At 41.5% G+C, this 24,561-nt stretch overlaps 1 protein-coding gene across 2 annotated transcripts in view; it reads right to left on the reverse strand.

Moving 5' to 3' along the window:
- Window positions 1-231: 231 nt before the first annotated feature.
- The window catches only part of LOC126291424 (D-erythrulose reductase-like), a 73,964-nt gene continuing 49,634 nt past the window's right edge, over window positions 232-24,561 (reverse strand). For both annotated transcript variants that reach the window (XM_049984939.1, XM_049984938.1), the window contains exon 5: window positions 232-435. In XM_049984939.1, coding sequence (XP_049840896.1) covers window positions 332-435 — 104 coding nt within the window. In that variant the 3' untranslated portion in view covers window positions 232-331. The remainder of the gene's footprint in view (window positions 436-24,561) is intronic.

Consider the following 24,561-nt stretch of genomic DNA (forward strand, 5'->3'; position numbering starts at 1 on the left):
TGCATGTATGAAAGACTGGCTGCTATAAATAAGGAAAAAAGAAAAATATTGCTTCTCCGATGCGTGTGTCTGGTACCTCACTGCCAACGACTTCCAACTTTTCCTGCTCTTTGTGACTGGGACACTTGCTAAAGTATTGGCCGCGTTTTTTGCAGCTCAGATTGCGCTGGAAAAGACGACCACAGCCTCAGTCATGGGATGAAAGGATTCTCTCGGCTTCAGACACCAAAATCTGCACGCAGCACCATTTATTTGCGTCACGTTACAGACGTGAGAGACAGGACAGGAGAGACGAGTCGCTCCTCGCCGCTGGCTGGTGTGGGGCGTGGCCTCAGGTTGCGGTGAAGCCGCCGTCGACCGGCAGAGACACGCCATTGACCATGGCCGCCTTGTCGCTCAGCAGGAACAGCACCGCGTTCGCCACGTCCGTGGTTTCTGCAACACCACACCACACCATAACCTACCAGTCTAGATTTCCTCCCCATACATCAATAGCTTCTTACACACCGTTACCCAACTGAGTATCTGTTACATCATGGGTTTGGCTTTAGAAAAGGTAAAGGCACCCGAACTCGATAAGATAAAGTCAATGTTGTATGAATTCATGTAAACGGTATGCAAATAACTAATAAATCGCAAATGCGCTCCGAGATTGAAATACTCGAGGCTGGCGTACACACACACACATTCGAGAAACAACGGTCGCAGGGGCTTTTAGTTTGGGAGACGCAAACCACACAATGGGACGCCGGTCCTTTCAGAGGACGAGTCAACGCCAAACGCCGAGGTGACCGCCTGTGGAGCGGACAGTGTTTGCCCGAGTGAAAGGAATAACCCCGTGTTCAGCGTAAAAGCAAATTCCACTACATTGTGTGGGAGCGTCCAGCCTACACATTCTTTACAGAGTACGCAGTTTCAGAGATTTTCACAGGGAGACAGCAAACACCAAACGCCGATGCTACGGACTTCTGGAACGGTCGCCGTAAACGAAACGTCATTCTCCCGTTTTAGAGAGCAATGCTGATTGGCATACGATATTTCTGACGCTCTGAGCTGAAGGAGTAATGGAAGAGACCGAAAGATATACCCATGCATGTCTGGCGTGGAGAGGCGCCCGTTCCATTGTCGCTCTTGGAGCGAGAACATGTAACGAGAGCCTGTGAACTCGTACATGTACTCAAAGAGCGAGGAACAAGTCTCTCCTCAGTGCTTCACTGGGAGAGCACTTCTGTCAAGAGCGAATCGGAGTGCAACACTATACTGAGTCCTTGCGATTAAGTGTTGTTCACTGCATTGGCCATCACACTTATTGTGCGGTGTAAACGGACAGAGTTATAGTTAAACGCCTGCGAGCGAATTTTTGAGTGGCGTCGCGGTGGACTGGTTATCTGACCGGTGTACCACGCCAGTAGTTTGACTAGGTGTGAGTAGGAATCCTTGACTTCATCAAGCGGTAGGGAGATTTTGATTGGCGAAGGTCAATCCAGATAGAACGAGAGTTATCTTAATTGTCAGCAGCGAGCGACGCAGACAGCAGTCATCGCAACTTACGGTATTGTGCGCTACAGCTCTTGCGAGCCCCATACTTCCTCCACAACAGTGCACTTCACTGCATTTCACTGCATTTCACACGCGACAGCCTCGACTGTACCTAGCAACATTCTAATGGATAATTATTCGAATTGAGTAGGGGCGGCTCTCAGCTATTCTGCCAAGTCAATAACAATCTTAAACTTTGTATAGAAATTTCATTAGAGAATCCTATCCTTGAGAGGTAACTTCACATTCTGAAAAGAACCCGGAAATAACTTGTTCAGTTCATAACTAAAGGTGCCATTGTGATTTCTCAGAATTTTAGAAAAAATAAATAATAATTTACGTTAGTTTCATGTTCTTCTTACACTAACTAGCACTACTCCAGTACCCAAGTATCCCACTAGTTACGTAAGAAATTTTGTAACTTTTTGTGTCATTTCCTTACAGTGGACTACTCCAGAAGATGTTTATTGCTGAAAGTGTTTCAGGCATTTCCCTTTAGAACGTTAGGAGCATCTGTCTGACTTCTGCAGTGGTGTGGTCGGTGGAAATTGCATTTTGCCAGAGCCACAGGGTAAAGGGTACATCTCAGATTAATCCGTTGCGCAGAGTGACAGAATAGCACCCACACGCTCACAGTAAGTGGCGACCCTGCCAGGATAGGTAAAATAGGTAAGCTACTAGGATAGGAAAGTGTCAGGTACAGCAGGTCACAGCAGTTGCACTTGCAAGAACTTTCTTTCATGTATTAAACAGCTGTTTGCAAAGATTGGGAGCAGAATAGATACAGATAGTGAATAAAGCAGAATTGTAGAGAAAAAGGCGTGTGTTATTGTGTTGCATTTTTTTACGATTTTTGTGTAACTGTTAGGGCATAGGATTTTCAGTTGATAGGCACAGACGCAGAGTGATGCAGAGACGCAATGTGACGCAGCATCATACAAGTTAGAATTAAGAAATAACATTTTTCTCCCTTTGCAAGCTCACAGGTGGAGGTCGGAGACTGAAGCAGAGCAGACAGAACATTAGCCGAGATGTCACAACGTTACTGTTGTTGTTGGTTCAACCAACTGGTAAGTGGTCGTACAGTTTTGTAGATAGGGTTGTGGTGTGTTGAAAGAATTTTCATGTTAACGAGAGCACAGGCCAAAAGGTTACGGGAGAGACAGCAAGTAGACAAGATGGGGGAGAATCAATCAGATAGACAGCAAGTAAACGAGCTTATTGAGAATAGGACAGAGAGTGAACTTGAGAATAGGACAGAGCTGCAGAATCAGCAGGCTCAGTTAGACTGGGATTAAATTCAGACAGATCAGACAGATGGGAATCGAAGGGACGAGAACACGGAATTTCCAGAATATGAAATTCCAAGTAGGGCACATTCTGAGCCAGAAATAGACAGCCCACGTAGGAAATGTCTAAGATTAGAAGTGAAACGAGCACAGGAAACGCGTTTGTTTGCCGCATATTCAGGGACAGATCACGCGTCAATACAGTCAATGAACCGGCAGTTAGCCAACGTTCAAAGAGAAGTAAACAGTGAGGAAGAGGGGGAACATTTAGAATACGTCAAACCTATCGTACACATTCTAAATATGCCCCAACAGTAGACACAGAATTTTGCGGAGTTACAAGCGCCCCGAAAAGGTTCCGTAACAAACTCAACTGTACCTGCAAACACAAGACATACACAACAGAGAGGGCAGAATGCGGAGTTGTTCGCGCGACGTAATAGTTCAATGACAAACGCTACTAGTCCTCAACACAGACAGAACGGGTTATTGCAGTTATCAAACAGAAACGCCACAGCATAGCCCAGTAAACGACGTAACTGACAGAGTAGAAAACAATAGATCGAGAATACATAGCTCAGCAGAAGGTAGTGTTACAGGACAGGACGCGATCATGGAGATGTTACTAAAAATGAACGCTAGTATGACGCAACAGAATCAGGATATTAATACTATTAATACACAGATAACGAAACAGAATACACAAATGACAAAACAGTATCAGGAATTGAAACAGGGTAATCAGGCTATTAAGACACAGATCCAACAGGATAATCAGACTGTTAAGACACAGATCCAACAGGTTAAAATCCAGATGGAAGAAGGGATCGCCATAATTGATAGTCAGATCACTCACATAAACAAAGACGCGAAAGAACCCAGAGAAACAATTCAGATACTAACACAAGGCCAGCAGCAATTACGCACTGACGTGGACAAGGTCCAACTGGACATCGTAAACGTTGACAAAAAGGTGGAACGTTTTACGAAAATAGCCACTCAAACAGCAATACAAATTTCGGAAGAACAAGCAATTCAAAGCAAGGTCGCAAAGGTTGCACTAAAAAAATACGATCAGCGGATCAGTAAAATAGAACTTAAAAACAAAGATCATTTTGAAAAGCTTCGAACAGAGTTGATACAAACTATCGAAGATCGAGACCGATTACACCTGTAGCGAAACAACTGATACGTCAAGCATTAATTGAGTACACGAACACGCGCCGTCTAAGAAAGTTCAGGTAGAACCTAGGCCAAACGTAACACTCGCGCAGAAATCGAAACAGAAAACCGTGATTAAAGTAATACATGACATGCCACAGGACCAGGCACAGTATCTAGAAAAACGGAACACATACATTCAGCCAATACCAATCGAAAGACAGGCAACTGAACCAGTAAATCCAATGACACAACACAATAACAGCACAGGTTCTATACCACGAACGACGAGACTAGAAATACACGAACAACACTTTTGTTCACCATTGATACGATATGACGCGGATATGAGTCAAGAAACTGAGAATAGGCAGACAGGCAGTAGGTTACCAGAGAATAAAAAATGACGACAGAAGCAGTGGCAGATTATTTGAGTCCATGAATCAGCCACAAACCGGATTTATGAGTGGATACGATACAAACCACTTCCTTACAGTTAAAAATTTCAACATTTCAAGGAAGAAGGTAGTAGCTTGCATGAACGCACACTCATCGATCAGTTTCAAGTAGGCTTACTAAACCACTGGAGCGTAGCTCAAAAACTTGACTTCATTTGTGCACACATGTCAGGGACAGTAGCAGAGGTGATGCGAAAGGTCGCGGCTACCTGTATGTCTTACCTATAGTTCAGAACAGCATTTCTCGAAAGATATTGGTCTAAGGAGGCGCAAAACAAAATTAAATACGACGTACTTCAGATGACACCAGATGAAAACTCAGGAGAGAAAAGCGTAGTAAAATTCTTTGATACAATGGACAAAAAGAATCAATGCCTAGACAAGCCATACAGTAACGGAGAGCGGATACGTCTATGTAGAATGAAATTATCGGTAAAGTATCAACAGGCGACAGTAGGAAAAAATGAAAATACCGAAGAATTCAAAGAGGTTTTAAGGGAACTTGAGTTTATATTTAAAGAAGACGAGGTGAAATAAAAAAGAAAGGAAAGGGAACAGCAAAAGGAGAGGACTACGAATGAATATTCCAATAATAATAATAACCGTAATTCTAACAGCAATAATTTCAGGCAATTTAACAGACAAGGAAAGTGGCACAATCGAGACAATTGGCACAGAAACGATAACCAGAATAACTGGTACCGAAATAGGAACGGTGATGGACACTCATACAGTGGCGGATATGGGTTTAGGAATCAAAATGCCAACGGTCAAGGGTACTTTGAAAGAGGTCACGATGGTAGAAACAGCAACTGGCGAGACCAGGGCGCGAATAATTACAGAGGAAATTATGGTCCACAGAGACAAGAACAACATAGCAAAGAGAAACCAGATATAGAAGTTAGGCCACTGAATACTGCAAAACGTAAAGATTGAATTGAAAAATGCAGAAGAGGTTAGGCAAACTAATGTCCACCCTATCTTACACTAACCACTAAATAAAAGTTAAATTAATAGATCAACAGAACAACACATTCATTAATAGAAAAAGAGACAATACACACTGACAATCGCTTGTAGTATGAAGTACACTACAACATGCACACAAACAATAAATGGTACACAACAATTAAAAGAATGAAGAAGTGGTAGGGCATAATTAGAATAATGAAAAGAAATCATATATATACACAATAATTTTTGCCACTATCAGAAAATTCTTGCATTATATAAAATCAGAGATTTTTTTGTAAATAGCAAATGTACGTAAAACAAAAATTGTAAATATTTCTACACGTCAGAGGGACATCGCCACCAACACCAGATCCATCAGCTCCATTAACACCAGATGCTTCGAGATAGCGACAGAGAGGGTACAGACATGTTGAGAAAGCACTTAGGGCAATAACGACAACATGAAGAGCAACGCCACACTGGAAATGCAGGTTGCAACCAGGTTGGACTTCATGAGGACAATGCGCAGCACAGACATTTCATGTGTCACGACACTGCTACACAACGGAAGAGCGTGGGGAGAATCATAATATGATGAGACGACAATGAAGGTACAAAAAATTACTAAGATCTACAAACTCATCAAGTAACATTCGGAAGGGCAGTCAGATCCTACAAATCCTATGCCACTCCAACACTAAAATTCACATATTCCTAGAAGAACAGAAGAATCCAAGAAAGAAGAGAATAACAGAAGATGCAAGATGAATAAGGGCAGAAGACAGCAAGATACCTTTCACTCATATCCTACAAAGCAAATTGCTACAAACGTCTTTCCATGAACTTTGAGGCTTGGCAATTACTACAACCACCTCTCCACAAATAAAACTTGAATTGTCAAACAAATAGAAGCGAACGGCAAACGGAATATTAAGCAGTGCCAACCAACATTATCTAAAAATAGATTCAGCAAAATGAACAGTATTCTCCCTACCACATCGTCAAATTGCCATACTGAACCAGGTGTGAAGTACCATGACGTCACAGCACAATATTGGGTAACGATCGTCAGTAGTCAACTACAATCATCGAACTGCCATACCGTCCCAGGTGTGACAGCAAAGGAGTACCAAGACATCACTGTTTATGCAGTTAATCACAGTCGTCATCATCGGGTAAAAGTACCACTCCATGATAATGTCAACAGGTAAGACCCGGCATTGCATGCTAGAGTGCTTCTCCCATGATTTGTGACGCCCATACAAATGAGTTGACACCTTCCAGTATTTCAGTGGGGATCGTCGAACACAGAAACTGATGCAGCACAAAACGAAAAGACTGATAAAACACGAATTTAGAGTTAAGAAAATGATATATTCGTAAAAAAAAATTTCCCTTTTTGTAAAAGGAATTATTTTATCATATATGTAAAGACCATAATGTGATAGAGACCTTAAAATATTATGTAAAGAAAATTAATTAGTATAAGTGGATAATCTAAAAAATCCCTGTAAAGCCAAGTTAGTTTTTTATATAAAAAAGGTTTTGAATAATAATAATTTGAAAGAGGATAGAAAAAGAAAAAACACTTCTTCACTCTTAAAGCAGTGACACAAATAATACCTAAATAAAAAAACAAGGTCATACAACAGAGCTTTTACGAACATTCACGCAAAGCTTAACTAAAGAAAAGATATAACCAGACCAAACATGATACACTGTACACTAACGAGTTTGGAAAAATTAATATTGTAAAAACAATTTTTGGAAATGAAAAACAAAAACAGAGACACATACTGACAACGACAAAGAATAACAACCTTTGTAAAGTCTATATTTGCCTAACAACAAAACATAAATTGTAGAATTAAAAAAAATAGAAACAATAGCTATAATGAAATCATTAGAAAAAATTGTTAAGAATGGCTGAGAAAAGTTTATTGGAAAATCTAAAATAACAATTGTTGCCTGACTTTGTCAATGTTTTCCTCGGCGTTGACAAACCCCAGACAAAACTTTGTCAGAAGGAGGGAGGTATGTAAGACGCCATGGTCCCCTGACCTTCATTGCTTACATATTCCGCCCTCAAAAACATATTCCACACATCAAGATGCTTCATTCGAACGCAAACTCGATAAGAGAAAGTCAATGTTGTATGAATTCATGTAAACGACAAGCAAATAACTAATAAATCGCAAATGCACTCCGAGATTGAAATACTCGAGGCTAGTGTACGCACACACACATTCAAGACATGACGGTCGCAGGGGCTTTTAGATCGGGAGACGCAAACCGCACAACGGGACGTCGGTCCCTTCAGAGGCCGAGTCAACGCCAAACACCGAGGAGACCGCCCATGGAGCGGACAGCGTTTGCCCGAGTGAAAGGAAGAACGACCCCGTGTTCGGCTTAAAAGTAAATTCCACTACATTGTGTGGGAGCGCCCAGCCTACACATTCTTTACAAGCAGAGCACGCAGTTTCAGAGGTTTTCACAGGGAGACAGCAATGCCGATGATACAGACTTCGGATCGATCACCTAAAGCGAAACGTCATTCTCCCGTTTTAGAGAGCAATGCTGATTGGCAAACGATATTTCTGACGCTCTGAGCTGAAGGAGTAATGGAAGAGACCGAAAGATACACCCATGCACGTCTGGCGTGGAGAGGCGCCCGTTCCGTTGTCGCTCTTGGAGCGAGAACATGTAACGAGAGCCTGTGAACTCGTACATGTACTCAAAGAGCGAGGAACAAGTCTCTCCTCAGTGCTTCACTGGGAGAGCACTTCCGTCAAGAGCGAATCGGAGTGCAACACTATACTGAGTCCTTGCGATTAAGTGTTGTTCACTGCATTGGCCATCACACATATTGTGCGGTGTAAACGGACAGAGTTATAGTTAAACGCCTGCGAGCGAATTTTTGAGTGGCGTCGCGGTGGACTGGTTATCTGACCGGTGTACCACGCCAGTAGTTTGACTAGGTGTGAGTAGGAATCCTTGACTTCATCAAACGGTAGGGAGATTTTGATTGGCGAAGGTCAATCCAGATAGAACGAGAGTTATCTTAATTGTCAGCAGCGAGCGACGCAGACAGCAGTCATCGCAACTTACGGTATTGTGCGCTACAGCTATTGCGAGCCCCATACTTCCTCCACAACAGTGCATTTCACACGCGACAGCCTCGACTGTACCTAGCAACATTCTAATGGATAATTATTCGAATTGAGTAGGGGCGGCTCTCAGCTATTCTGCCAAGTCAATAACAATCTTAAACTTTGTATAGAAATTTCATTAGAGAATCCTATCCTTGAGAGGTAACTTCACATTCTGAAAAGAACCCGGAAATAACTTGTTCAGTTCATAACTAAAGGTGCCATTGTGATTTCTTAGAATATTAGCAAAAATAAATAATAATTTACGTTAGTTTCATGTTCTTCTTACACTAAGTAGCACTACTCCAGTACCCAAGTATCCCACTAGTTAGGTAAGAAATTTTGCGACTTTTTGTGTCATTTCCTTACAGTGGACTACTCCAGAAGATATTTATTGCTGAAAGTGTTTCAGGCATTTCTCTTTAGAACGTTAGGAGCATCTGTCTGACTTCTGCAGTGGTGTGGTCGGTGAAAATTGCATTTTGCCAGAGCCACAGGGTAAAGGGTACATCTCAGATTAATCCGTTGCGCAGAGTGACAGAATAGCACCCACACGCTCACAGAAAGTGGCGACCCTGCCAGGATAGGTAAAATAGGTAAGCTACTAGGATAGGAAAGTGTCAGGTACGGCAGGTCACAGCAGTTGCACTTGCAAGAACTTTCTTTCATGTATTAAATAGCTGTTTGCAAAGATTGAGAGCAGAATAGATACAGATAGTGAATAAAGCAGAATTGTAGGGAAAAAGGCGTGTGTTATTGTGTTGCAAAATTTTGCATTTTTGTACGATTTTTGTGTAACTGTTAGGGCATAGGATTTTCAGTTGATAGGCACAGACGCAGAGTGATGCAGAGACGCAATGTGACGCAGCATCATACAAGTTAGAATTAAGAAATAACATTTTTCTCCCTTTGCAAGCGCACAGGTGGAGGTTGGAGACTGTAGCAGAGCAGACAGAACATTAGCTGAGATGTCACAACGTTATTGTTGTTGTTGGTTCAACCAACTGGTAAGTGGTCGTACAGTTTTGTAGATAGGGTTGTGGTGTGTTGAAAGAGTTTTCATGTTAACGAGAGCACAGGCCAAAAGGTTACGGGAGAGACAGCAAGTAGACAAGATGGGGGAGAATCAATCAGATAGACAGCAAGTAAACGAGCTTATTGAGAATAGGACAGAAAGTGAACTTGAGAATAGGACAGTCGGAGAGCTGCAGAATCAGCAGGCTCAGTTAGACTGGGATTAAATTCAGACAGATCAGACAGATGGGAATCGAAGGGACAAGAACACGGAATTTCCAGAATATGAAATTCCAAATAAAAAAACAAGGTCATACAACAGAGCTTTTACGAACATTCACACAAAGCTTAACTAAAGAAAAGATATAACCAGACCAAACATGATACACTGTACACTAACGAGTTTGGAAAAATTAATATTGTAAAAACAATTTTTGGAAATGAAAAACAAAAACAGAGACACATACTGACAACGACAAAGAATAACAACCTTTGTAAAGTCTATATTTGCCTAACAACAAAACATAAATTGTAGAATTAAAAAAAATAGAAACAATAGCTATAATGAAATCATTAGAAAAAATTGTTAAGAATGGCTGAGAAAAGTTTATTGGAAAATCTAAAATAACAATTGTTGCCTGACTTTGTCAATGTTTTCCTCGGCGTTGACAAACCCCAGACAAAACTTTGTCAGAAGGAGGGAGGTATGTAAGACGCCATGGTCCCCTGACCTTCATTGCTTACATATTCCGCCCTCAAAAACATATTCCACACATCAAGATGCTTCATTCGAACGCAAACTCGATAAGAGAAAGTCAATGTTGTATGAATTCATGTAAACGACAAGCAAATAACTAATAAATCGCAAATGCACTCCGAGATTGAAATACTCGAGGCTAGTGTACGCACACACACATTCAAGACATGACGGTCGCAGGGGCTTTTAGATCGGGAGACGCAAACCGCACAACGGGACGTCGGTCCCTTCAGAGGCCGAGTCAACGCCAAACACCGAGGAGACCGCCCATGGAGCGGACAGCGTTTGCCCGAGTGAAAGGAAGAACGACCCCGTGTTCGGCTTAAAAGTAAATTCCACTACATTGTGTGGGAGCGCCCAGCCTACACATTCTTTACAAGCAGAGCACGCAGTTTCAGAGGTTTTCACAGGGAGACAGCAATGCCGATGATACAGACTTCGGATCGATCACCTAAAGCGAAACGTCATTCTCCCGTTTTAGAGAGCAATGCTGATTGGCAAACGATATTTCTGACGCTCTGAGCTGAAGGAGTAATGGAAGAGACCGAAAGATACACCCATGCACGTCTGGCGTGGAGAGGCGCCCGTTCCGTTGTCGCTCTTGGAGCGAGAACATGTAACGAGAGCCTGTGAACTCGTACATGTACTCAAAGAGCGAGGAACAAGTCTCTCCTCAGTGCTTCACTGGGAGAGCACTTCCGTCAAGAGCGAATCGGAGTGCAACACTATACTGAGTCCTTGCGATTAAGTGTTGTTCACTGCATTGGCCATCACACATATTGTGCGGTGTAAACGGACAGAGTTATAGTTAAACGCCTGCGAGCGAATTTTTGAGTGGCGTCGCGGTGGACTGGTTATCTGGCCGGTGTACCACGCCAGTAGTTTGACTAGGTGTGAGTAGGAATCCTTGACTTCATCAAACGGTAGGGAGATTTTGATTGGCGAAGGTCAATCCAGATAGAACGAGAGTTATCTTAATTGTCAGCAGCGAGCGACGCAGACAGCAGTCATCGCAACTTACGGTATTGTGCGCTACAGCTATTGCGAGCCCCATACTTCCTGCACAACAGTGCACTTCACTGCATTTTACACGCGACAGCCTCGACTGTACCTAGCAACATTCTAATGGATAATTATTCGAATTGAGTAGGGGCGGCTCTCAGCTATTCTGCCAAGTCAATAACAATCTTAAACTTTGTATAGAAATTTCATTAGAGAATCCTATCCTTGGGAGGTAACTTCACATTCTGAAAAGAACCCGGAAATAACTTGTTCAGTTCATAACTAAAGGTGCCATTGTGATTTCTTAGAATTTTAGCAAAAATAAATAATAATTTACGTTAGTTCCATGTTCTTCTTACACTAAGTAGCACTACTCCAGTACCCAAGTATCCCACTAGTTAGGTAAGAAATTTTGCGACTTTTTGTGTCATTTCCTTACAGTGAACTTCTCCAGAAGATATTTATTGCTGAAAGTGTTTCAGGTATTTCTCTTTAGAACGTTAGGAGCGTCTGTCTGACTTCTGTAGTGGTGTGGTCGGTGGAAATTGCATTGTGCAGGAGCCACAGGGTAAAGGGTACATCTCAGATTAATCCGTTGCGCAGAGTGACAGAATAGCACCCACACTCTCACAACGGGATGTATCTGGAACATTTTAGGTGATTAGAAGTTAGTAGACAGGAGTACCATTTAATACTTAGCTTTAATTCAGCGTGAGCGGTGAACGTCGATCTTGCCTTTGTACAATAATAATTACAAGTGCAGTTATAGACTGAACTGCGAATACTGCTTTACAATTCTGATTGCTTCACACATATAAATCAATTGTCAATGCATAAACTGTATGTGGCGCCTGGCTAGGTCGTAGCAACTGACTTAGCTGAAGGCTATGCTAACTAGCGTCTCTGCAAATGAGATCTCTGAAGCCATGACAAGTGAACCATTCCTATTAAAGTCGGCTGTAGAACTGGCCAGTGTTCTAGCTGGTCTCGAAAGACCAGCCGCGTGGCGGCGCTCGGTCTGCTAGCGTCGAAGGTGGCGAGTCGCGGGTCCGATGTGTACTGACGGACCGCGGCCGATGTGAAGCCTACAACCTAGCCAGTGTGGTGCCTTGCGGTGACACCACAGTAACACCTTGTAATATCAACGAAAATGGCCTTACTGTGCTGGCACTGGGAATAGCTGAAAGCAATGGAAAACTACAGCCGTACCTTTCCCGACGTCATGCAGCTCTCCTGTATGGTTAAATGACGATGGCATCCTCTTGGGTAAAATACTCCGGAGGTAAATTAGTTCCCCATTCGGATCTCTGGGTGAGGACTACTCAGGAAGACATCGTTATCAGAAGAAATGAAACTGGCGTTATATGAATTGAGGTGTGGAATGTCAGATCCCTTAATCGTACTGGTATGTTAGAAAATTTAAAAACTGAAATGGATAGGCTACAGTTAGATATCGTGGGAGCTAGTGAAGTTCTGTGGCAGGAGGAACAGGATTTCTGGTCAGGTGAATAAGGGGTTATAAAAACAACATCACATAGTGGTAATGCAGGAGTAGGTTTAATAATGAATAAAAAATAGGAACTTGGGTAAGCTACTACAAACAGCATAGTGAACGCATTATTCTAGCCAAGGCAGGCACGAAACCCACTCCCAGCAGAGTAGTACAAGATTATATGCCAACTAGCTCAGCAGATGTAGAAGGGAGTGAAGAAATGTATCATGAAATAAAAACGATTTGTTCAGATAGTTAAAAGTAACGAAAATTTAATAGCCATGGGTGACTCGAATTCGACTGTAGGAAAAGAAAGAGAAAAATGGTTCAAATGGCTCTGAGCACTCTGGGACTTAACATCTAAGGTCTTCAGTCCCCTAGAACTTAGAACTACAAAACCTAACAAACCTAACCGAGCGAGGTGGCGCAGTGGTTAGCACACTGGACTCGCATTCGGGAGGACGACGGTTCAATCCCGTCTCCGGCCATCCTGATTTAGGTTTTCCGCGATTTCCCTAAATAGCTTCAGGCAAATGCCGGGATGGTTCCTTTGAAAGGGCACGGCCGATTTCCTTTCTCATCCTTCCCTCACCCGAGCTTGCGCTCCGTCTCTAATGACCTAGTTGTCGACGGGACGTTAAACACTAATCTCCTCCTCCTCCTAACAAACCTAAGGACATCACACACATCCATGCCCGAGGCTGCATTCGAACCTGCGATACTAGCGGTCGCGCGGTTTCAGACTGTAGCTCCTAGAACCGCTCGGCCACCTCGGCCGGCAAAGAAAGAGAAGGAAAAATTATAGGTGAATATGGACTGGAGGAAAGGAATGAAAGAGGAAGCCGTCTGGTAGAATTTTACACAAAGCGTAGTTTAATCATAGCTAACTCTTGCTTCAAGAATGATGAAAGAAGGTTGCATACGTGGAAGAGACCTGGAGACACCAGACGTTTTCAGACTGATTAGATGATAGTAAAGCAGAGATTTCGGAACTATATTTCAAATTCTACGACATTTCCAGAGGCAGATTTGTACTTTGACCTGTAGCTTTGGACTACATGTTCAAACTGAAGAAGCTGCGAATTTAGGGAGATGGGGTCTGGATAAGGTGAAAGAAACAGAAGTTGTAGAGAGTTTCAGAGGGAATATTAGAGAACAATTGACAAGAACAGGGGAGAAGAATAATGGGTAACTCTGAGAGATGAAATAGTGAAGGCAGCAGAGGATCAAGTAGGTAAAGAACGAGTGCTAGTACAATTCCTTAGGTAACGCAAGAGACACTGAATTAAATCGATGAAAGGGGAAATATAAAAATGCAATTCACGAAGCAGGCAAAAAGGAATACAAACATCTCAGAAATGAGATTGACGGAAAGTGCAAAATGGCTAAGCAGGAATGACTAGAGGACAAATGTAAGCATGCAGAAGCATATTTCACGAGGGGAAAGCTGATGCCGCCGACAGAAAAATTAAAAAGACCTGTGGATAAAAGAGAATCAGATGTACGAATATCAAGAGCTCAGATGGAACGGCAGATCCCTGATAAAAAAGGGAAAGCAGAAAGATGGAAGGACTATATAGAGGGTCTATACAAGGGCGATGTACTTGAGGGAAATGGAAGTGGACGTAGATGAAGATGTATTGGAGATAAACCACAGCGTGAATAATGTGTAAGAATACTGTGAGACCTAAGTCGAAACAGGGCTCCGGAAGTAGACAACATTTCGTTTGAGCTACTGATCGCCTTGGGAGAGCCAGCCACGGCAAAGCTCTTCCATCTGGTTCTTAAGATGGAGAGTCAGAGGAATGTATTAACTCCAATTCCAAAGGAAGCATATGTTAACAGGTGTAAGGATTACCGAACTATAAGTGTAATTAATCACGGTGGCAAATGCTAACACGAATTCCTTACATAAGAATGGAGGAGCTCGTGGAAGCCGACCTCGGTGAGGATCACTTTGGATTTCGGAGAAACGAGAGTGCACGCGAGGGAAGGCTGACCTGCGACTTCTCATGGGGGATAGGTTAAGGAGAGACAAGCCTTCATTTAGACTAATAATATACTTGTACTTTCGACAGAACACAAAGCCCATGCCTACTACAGTAGTACAAGTTTATATGCCAACTAGCTCTGCAGATGATGAAGAAATAGATGAAATGTATGATGAGATAAAAGAAATTATTCAGGTAGTGAAGGGAGACGAAAATTTAATAGTCATGGGTGACTGGAATTCGTCAATAGGAAAAGGGAGAGAAGGAAACATAGTAGGTGATTATGGATTGGGGGGAAGAAATGAAAGAGGAAGCCGTCTAGTAGAATTTTGCACAGAGCATAACTTAATCATAGCTAACACTTGGTTCAAGAATCATAAAAGAAGGTTGTATACACGGAAGAATCCTGGAGATACTAGAAGGTATCGGATAGATTATATAATGGTAAGACAGAGATTTAGGAACCAGGTCTTAAATTGTAAGACATTTCCAAGGGCAGATGTGGACTCTGACCACAATCTATTGGTTATGAACTGTAGATTAAAACTGAAGAAAGCACAAAAAGGTGCTAATTTAAGGAGATGGTATCTGGATAAACTGAAAGAACCAGAGGTTGTAGAGAGTTTCAGGGAGAGCCTAAGGGATCAATTAACAGGAATGGAGGAAAGAAATACAGTAGAAGAAGAATGGCTCTGAGGGATGAAGTAGTGAAGGCAGCAGAAGATCAAGTAGGTAAAAAGAGGAGGGCTAATAGAAATCCTTGGGTAAGAGAAGAAATATTGAATTTAATTGATGAAAGAAGAAAGTATAAACATGCAGTAAATGAAGCAGGCAAAAGGAATACAAACGTATCAAAAATGAGATCGACAGGAAGTGCAAAATGGCTAAGCAGGGATGGCTAGAGGACAAATGTAAGGATGTAGAGGCTTATCTTACTAGAGGTAAGATAGATACTGCCTACAGGAAAATTAAAGAGACCTTTGGAGAAAAGAGAGCCACTTGTATGAATATCAAGAGCTCAGATGGAAACCCAGTTTTAAGCAAAGAAGGGAAGGTGGAAAGGTGGAAGGAGTATATAGAGGGTTTATACAGGGGCGATGTACTTGAGGACAATATTATGGATGTGGAAGAGGATGTAGATGAAGACGAAATGGGAGATAAGAAACTGCGTGAAGAGTTTGACAGAGCAATGAAAGACCTGAGTCGAAACAAGGCCCCAGGAGTAGACAACATTCCATTAGAACTACTGACGGCCTTGGGAGAGCCAGTCCTGACAAAACTCTACCATCTGGTGAGCAAGATGTATGAGATAGATAAAATACCTTTAGACTTTAAGAAGAATATAATAATTCCAATGCCAAAGAAAGCAGGTGTTGACAGCTGTGAAAATTACCGAACTATCAATTTAATAAGTCACAGCTGCAGAATACTAACGCGAATTATTTACAGACGAATGGAAAAACTGGTAGAAACGGACATTGGGGAAGATCAGTTTGGATTCCGCAGAAATGTTGGAACACGTGAGGCAATACTGACGCTATGACTTATCTTAGAAGAAAGATTAAGAAAAGGCAAACCTACGTTTCTAGCATTTGTAGACTTAGAGGAAGCTTTTGACAATGTTAACTGGAATACTCTCTTTCAAATTCTGAAGGTGGCAGGGGTGAAATACAGGGAGCGTAAGGCTATTTAGAATTTGTACAGAAACCAGATGGCAGTTATAAGAGTCGAGGGGCATGAAAGGGAATCAGTGGTTGGGAAGGGAGTGAGGCAGGGTTGTAATCTCTCCCCGATGTTATTCAATCTGTATATTGAGCAAGCAGTAAAGGAAACAAAAGAAAAATTCGGAGTAGGTATTAAAATTCATGGAGAAGAAATAAAAACTGTGAGGTTCGCCGATGACATTGTAATTCTGTCAGAGACAGAAAAGGACCTGGAAGAGCAGTTGAACGGAATGGACAGTGTCTTGAAAGGAGGGTGTAAGATGAACATCAACAAAAGCAAAACGAGGATACTGGAATGTAGTCAAATTAAATCGGATGGTGCTGTGGGAATTAGATTAGGAAATGAGACACTTAAAGTAGTAAAGGAGTGTTTCTATTTGGGGAGCAAAATAACTGATGATGGTCGAAGTAGAGAGGATATAAAATGTAGACTGGCAATGGCAAGGAAAGCATTTCTGAAGAAGAGAAATTTGTTAACATCGAGTAGAGATTTAAGGGTCAGGAAATCGTTTCTGAAAGTATTTGTATGGAGTGTAGCCATGTGTGGAAGTGAAACATGGATGATAAATAGTTCGGACAAGAAGAGAATAGAAGCTTTTGAAATGTGGTTCTACAGAAGAATGCTGAAGATCAGATGGGTAGATCACATAACTAATGAGGAGGTATTGAATAGAATTGGGGAGAAGAGGAGTTTGTGGTACAACTTGACAAAAAGAAGGGACCAGTTGGTAAGACATGTTTTGAGGCATCAAGGGATCACAAATTTAACATTGGAGGGCAGCGTGGAGGGTAAAAATCGCAGAGGGAGACCAAGAGATGAATACACTAAGCAGATTCGGAAGGATGTAGGTTGCAGTAGGTACTGGGAGATGAAGAAGCTTGCACAGGATAGAGTAGCATAGAGAGCTGCATCAAATCAGTCTCAGGACTGAAGACCACAACAACAACAACAACAACAACAACCTGAATTACCGCTTTCCCCTGCGAGAGCACAGCATTGTAAATAACATCGTTGGCTTGTTAGCGTTCGTGATTTTTAACACACTTATGTATTCCGTGACTTTACTAATAATTTTTTTCTGATTGTAGACTGGACTGCGGAAGGAAGTATATAAGAAACTAAATATATACTGTAATAGTTGAGCACTGAAAAGAACGTTTTTATGAAATAATAATTGTTATCTTAAAAGGTAAAATTTTCTCATATCTGAAGTGAATATTATGCTCATGTTTCCTCTTCTAATAATCAGGATACAAAGTGCAAGCAAGCAGAAGACATAGGATTTTGAATGCTACTTACTACTGTGCGATCCCTGTTTAATAACACGGTCTTTGGGAATGAACAGATTCTCTTTTGTGAGAAGCGAAAATTTGTGGAGCTTGCCCTACCGACACAGACTGTCGTAGCCGTTCAGAATCGTATCCGTCTGACTTGCTCAGAATTTTTCAGCTCTACAATACGACACAGATCTTGCAAAGCTGGCTGCTAAGAAGAACTTTAACCTTGGGTGCGCTCTATTGCACTCCGGAGACGCCACGCTTTACTGAAAAATTAATAATCTACTCTTTTTCAGCCAAGAAGACAGTAATTAAGATCCCCACAGCACTAAATATTATATTTTTGATGAAAAGGTCAGTTTCAATATTCATATTCAAACGTAACACCAAAGGAAATATTTATTTAAATCATTTAATACTAGGTAGTAAAGAGGACCTGGAAAGAATGGGGTACAGTAGTTACAATTAATTTTGCAGCGGAATGTTTCGAGGCTGCCTGTCTGTTCTTTTTGCTCTTATCAGGAATACTTAATAATTTTTCCTAGTGGCCAAGGGAGGGCCATTAGAAGGTGACATGGGTAAGATAAACGGAAGGAAAGGTTATTTACCATTTATACAGAAACCTGACGGCAGGGGCACGAAGCAGAATCAGTAGTTGAGAAGGCAGTGAGACAGGGTCGTTGCTTGTCTCCGATGTAATTCAATTTGTATACTGAGCAAGCAGTAAAGGAAACAAAAGAAAAATTTGGAGTAAGAATTGAAATCCAGGAAGAAGAAATAAAAACCTTGAAGTTTGTCGATGACACTGCAGTTCTGTCAGAGACAGCAAAGGACTTGGAAGAGCAGTTGAACGGAATGGACAGTGTGTTGAAAGGAGGCTATAAGGTCGTCATCAACAAAAGCAAAACGAGGATAATGGAATGCTGCTGAGGGAATTAAATTAGGAAATGAGACAAAGTAGTAAATGAGTTTTTTTTTATTTGGAGACATAAATAACTGATGATGATGATGTTTGAAGTAGAGAGGACATAAAATGTTTATTGGCTATGGCAACTAAAGCGTTTCTGAAGAAGAGAAATTGGTTGACATCGAATATAGAGTTAGGCCTAAGTGTCGAAAAGCCTTTTCCGAAAGTATTTGTATGGAAGTGAAATGTGGATGATAAACACTTTAGACTAAAAGAGAATAGAAGCTCCAGAAGAATGATCAAGATCAGGTAGGTAGATCACGTAGCTAACGAGGAGGTACTGGGGAGAAAAGAAATTTGTGGTACAACGTGAATAGAAGAAGGGATCGTTAATACGATTCATTCTGATTCATCATAGGATCACCAAATTAGTACTGGAGTGTAACATGGGAGTAAAAATCGTAGAGGGAGACCAAAAGATTTATACAGTAAGCAGATTCAGAAGGATGTATGTTGCAGTAGTTGCTCGGAGATGAAGAGCCTTGCACAGGATTGGATAGCATGGATAGCTACATCAATCCAGACTTTATACTGAAGATCACAACAGCAGCAGCAACAACAACAACAACAACAACAACAACAAAGGCACCAAAGAGGCAGTTCTGATTTTGCAGTTGATAATGGAAGCAAGACGCAATAAAAAGTCGACACCTACACAGGCTATGTCAACATGGAAAAAGCGTTCGATAATGTAAGTCGATGCAAGACGCTCTAAGCCCTTGTAAGTAAAGACGATCAACAGCTGCACGAAATAGTTGGAAATTATTTGCTGACTGTAAATTCTTTGATATCTACTGTGTTAGGTATTCATACGAAAATTTGTGCCGGATGGGGATTCGAATTCGGATTTCCCCCTTATCCGCTACGGTCGCAGGTTCGAATCCTGCCTCGGGCATGGATATGTTTGATGTCCTTAGGTTAGTTGGGACTGATGACCTCAGATGTTAAGTCTCATAGTGCTCAGAGCCATTTTACCCCCCTTATCGCTACTGTTCGTCTAAACCACTTTTGCTATCCCTACACACTCCCATGACCGGCCCAAACCACCGTAAGTCATATGTCTACATCTCTATGCCACTGTCCACTACATTCATGACCTAATGCTCGCCAACATTATTAATTGCATTCGCGGGGCAGGAAGAATTAGACTACGGGGATTCGAGGCCATTGTTATCGTCATGAGCCCGTACCATTATTTTCTTGTGGAATGGATCCACATCTCCTATAAAATTTCTAAAAGATTACATCTTGCTTTTAGCTGTTAGAATTTTATTTCGCGATTGTTGTTTCGCCATTAAGCCATTTTCAAGCATCTACGAAAATAATACAACGTAATAAGAACAATTTACAGTGGGATGAACAGTAGGTACAACCAGTTTTGTAGTTTTTTGAGATTCATATACCGAACTTACAAGATTTTAAAATATACGCAGGGATAACAACGTCGTACGCACAACTGCACCACATCAGAGAACTAGTCACCGATATTAGTCAATAGTCCATTTTATGTGCTGCGATTTAGAGTGGATTGTGTATATTACACAAGTGTGCACTTACAATACATTAGAGTATATGTCTAAAACAGTAGAGACAATTTTTATTTCTGGGGTCCTTTGTTCACTGGGTGCGTATTGAGGTTGTTCTTTGACGGCGCTATAACTTTCAATTTCTTCTAGAGCGTCCATTGATCTGCCTTTCTCTACCCTGTGTAGTACATTCCCTCAATGGTGTTGGTGTTTCGATTATAGTTTATTTGATGTGCAGTTGTACATATTACGTTGTTATCTCTCCCTATATGTCACAATCTTTTAAGTTCGGTATATGAATGCCAAAAAACTACAAGACTGGTTGACTAGTTGTACCTCATGTTAATCCCACTGTCAATTGTTCTCATTACGTTGTATTATGTATTGTAGATGCTTGAAAATGGCTTAATACCGAGACTGCAATCGCAAAATAAGATTCTGCCAGCTGAAGGCAAGATGCAAGCCATTCTTTAAAACGTACTTGCATGTCTGAAAGAACAGATCTTGTTGACGAGTCACGGGTGTGCGATAACAACATTAGTCTGGCTTCTACATAGTCTAGCTGCCCTTGAAGAGGGAGTTAAATTAGTAATGTTGACGAGCATTACGTGAGGCATATAGCGGACAATGTCTTAAGGGGACATTGTATTACTATGTCGCCAATGTTAAATTATCGAATTTTGTGACCCATTATCTTGGAAACTCTTTAAGACACCAACTTACAATGTTCCATAATTATTGAATGCACCTTTCTAGATACACTGAACTAGAATTATTACTAAAGTTGTATTGTCGGAATGTTATCTTCTTTTTCAAACACTCAACTTTTTGACAGAATTTAATAAATAAATGAACGTAAGAACAAAACAACTCAGGACATTTTAATTATTCTGGTTCAATATGTGTTGAATCACCACACTTGACATGCCGTGAAAATTTAATGTCTCTAGCATCAGCACTTTTTTAGAAAACGGGTCATTTATTACAAAAAATATAATTACTTTTACGCTTAGTCATTTTATTTTCGTATAAAAAACAACACAGAAATAGCCGATAATCACACTACTTTCAACGAAAACTAGTATCAGAAACAAAGGGCTGATTTGTTTATTCGCAATGCCAACTTCTGAGACGTAGCAGTAGGCACAAAACAATGTAACTCAGCCTTCTGGAATGTGTCGTCCCAAGATATGACACCTCAACTGTGACAGTATATGCATAGCCGCGAAATTTAACAGTCACACGCCAACGTTCAAAATATTATTTGACGGTCTCACAATTGTCTGATTTTAATGTAACGGGTGATCAAAAAGTCAGTATAAATTTCGAAACTTAATAAACAACGGAATGATGTAAATAGAGAGGTAAAAATTGACACACATGCTTGAATGACATGGGGTTTTATTAGGAGAACCAAAAGAAAAAAAATCTGAAGTTCACAAAATGTCCGACAGATGGTGATGGACAGCAAAACGTCAGTGACTGCACATGACAATCGTGTATAAAAGGTGCTGTAATGAGAGAGAGGTTTTAAAATTACAATAAAGAAAAAAAAAGAGAGAGAGAGAGGATCAGATGCGCCAGCAGTCGCAGCATGTTGGCGTTACCTAAAAAGGCGCTTTTAGTGAAGCTGTATTATCAGATTGGGGAATGTGCTACTTCAGCGTTGCGATCCTATCGCCATAGGAAGGGGATTCGAACGGGTAAAGGTCCGTTGACAAATGCAGCTGTGGCATCTCTCGTTTTTCTTCAAATGAATACTGTGCCGCCATGTTTACTGTATGAACTGCAGGTGATGTGTGTGTGGTCTGAAGCGAATCTTACTTGTGAATGCCTCTGACATGATTTGGATGCAAACAACAAGACCTATTCGACACGTGTATGTATCACGTTGAGGCAGTGACGGGGCGAGGGACGCTTGTATATCTGAACCGACAACCACAGCGCTGGTTGTCAATGGACGAACGGCAACAGGGCAATTCCGCGGACAATCGAAGAGCGTGGCGCCAAATTTCCGTAGTTTAAAATGGTGCGTTGTCGAGCTACACAACATCAGTAATTTCGGTTCCTACTGGCATCAGCTATCCAGGATTAAAATCTCTCCACCCTGTATATAGTGAATGCTGCAGTATATTATGAAAAGGAGTGTTATTGCTCGTGACATGAGTGACGCTTCTAATGCTACCACTAAGTAAGGCGAAACGATTGGATAAGGAAGCCAAGGAAAGGCTTTAAGTTGCTACTTATCAGTTAGTCTTCTCTACAGCGATTTTATGGGAAGAGTGGATCTTTTAGATTCACTTACTGCATTATACAGAATACAGATCGACGAAGTACTACCATTGGCTACTGTTTTATCTTCCTTGCTATGATGATAGTAAAGGCATGGCTATTGCCCAGGAGGGACTGTGACTATTTTGGTGTACAGACGAACAAGGTGAGAGGCAAGTTCGAAGTTCAGAGATGAAATAGTTCATGCTCTGTGCAAAATGAACAGGAATGTAAGTGGAAGAAATAGGGGGAGGCCTTCTTCAAGTTTAGCTGCTGAATATGCAAAGAATAAGAAAACAGGGCGTGCATCAGAGGCTGTTCCCCCGAAGGTTGTTCGTCAGAAAGTGTTGGACATCGGTCTGTGATGTCTGAGAAGAGAAGTAGACGCAAGCTGTCAAACTGCAAAGGAAGTTCGTCAGTTATCTGCAAGTACTGTAACATTAATCTGGCTATTGGGAGCAAAAGGAACTATTTTATAAACTTTCAAAAAGAACAAAATCTATGAAATTTTTAAATATTTCCATATGTTCAGAAACGTACACGTATGTATGTAATTATTTACAAGGAACAATTTAATTCATCTGAATGTTTAAATGCCTGACTTTAAAAAATGTAACGCTACAAGATATATTATATAAACATGACTTAATACACTTTTATCAATATGTGTTTATTGTGATCGTCAAGTAACACAAGCATAGCAATAATGATAGAAGCTGAAGAAATGAATTAAAATTTGTGCCATGGCGAGGACTTGAACGTACATCTACATCTACATACATACTGCGCAATCACCCAGCGGTGCGTGGCGGAGGGTACCTTGTACCACAACTAGCATCTTCTCTCCCTGTGCCACTCCCAAACAGAACGAGGGAAAAATGACTGCCTATATGCCTCTGTACGAGCCCTAATCTCTCTTATCTTTGTGGTCTTTCCGCGAAATGTAATTTGGCGGCAGTAAAATTGTACTGCAGTCAGCCTCCAATGCTGGTTCTCTGAATTTCCTCAGTAGAAATTCACGAAAAGAACGCCTCCTTTCCTGCAGAGACTCCCTCTCGAGTTCCTGAAGCATTTCCGTAACACTCGCGTGATGATCAAACCTACTAGTAACAAATCTAGCAGCCCGCCTCTGAATTCCTTCTGTGTCCTCCCTCAATCCGACCTGATAGGGATCCCAAAGGCTCGAGCAGTACTCAAGAATAGGTCGTATTAGTGTTTTATAAGCGGTCTCCTTAACAGATGAACCACATCTTCCCAAAATTCTACGAATGAACCGAAGACGACCATCCGCCTTCACCACAACTGCCATTACATGCTTGTCCCACTTCGTATTCTTGCAATGTTACGCCCAAATATTTAATCCACATGACTGTGTCAAACGCTACACTACTAACGGAGTATTCAAACATTACGGGATTCCTTTTCCTATTCATCTGCATTAATTTACATTTATATATATTTAGAGTTATTTTCCATTCTTTACACCAATCACAAATCCTGTCCAAGTCATCTTGTATCCTCCTACAGTTCCTCAACGACGACACCTTCCCGTACACCACAGCATCATCAGCAAACAGTCGCCATTGCTATCCACCCTATTCAAAAGATCATTTATGTAGATAGAAAGCAACAGCGGACCTACCACACTTCCCTGGGGCACGCCAGATGATAGCCTCACCTCCGATGAACACTCACCATCGAGGACAACGTACTGGGTTCTATTACTTAACAAGTCTTCGAGCCACTCACATATTTGGGAACCAATCCCATATGATCGTACCTTAGTTAGGAGTCTGCAGTGGGGCACCGAGTCAAATGCTTTCCGGAAGTCAAGGAATATGGCATCCATGGTTCGCAACATATCATGTGAAAAAAGGGGCGAGTTGCGTTTTGCAGGAGCGATGCTTTCTAAAGCCGTGCTGATGCACTGATATCAACTTCTCTGTCTCAAGGAAATTCATTATATTCGAACTGAGAATATGTTCGAGA

The sequence above is a fragment of the Schistocerca gregaria genome, chromosome 9 (assembly GCF_023897955.1).
Source record: "Schistocerca gregaria isolate iqSchGreg1 chromosome 9, iqSchGreg1.2, whole genome shotgun sequence".
NCBI lineage: Eukaryota > Metazoa > Arthropoda > Insecta > Orthoptera > Acrididae > Schistocerca > Schistocerca gregaria.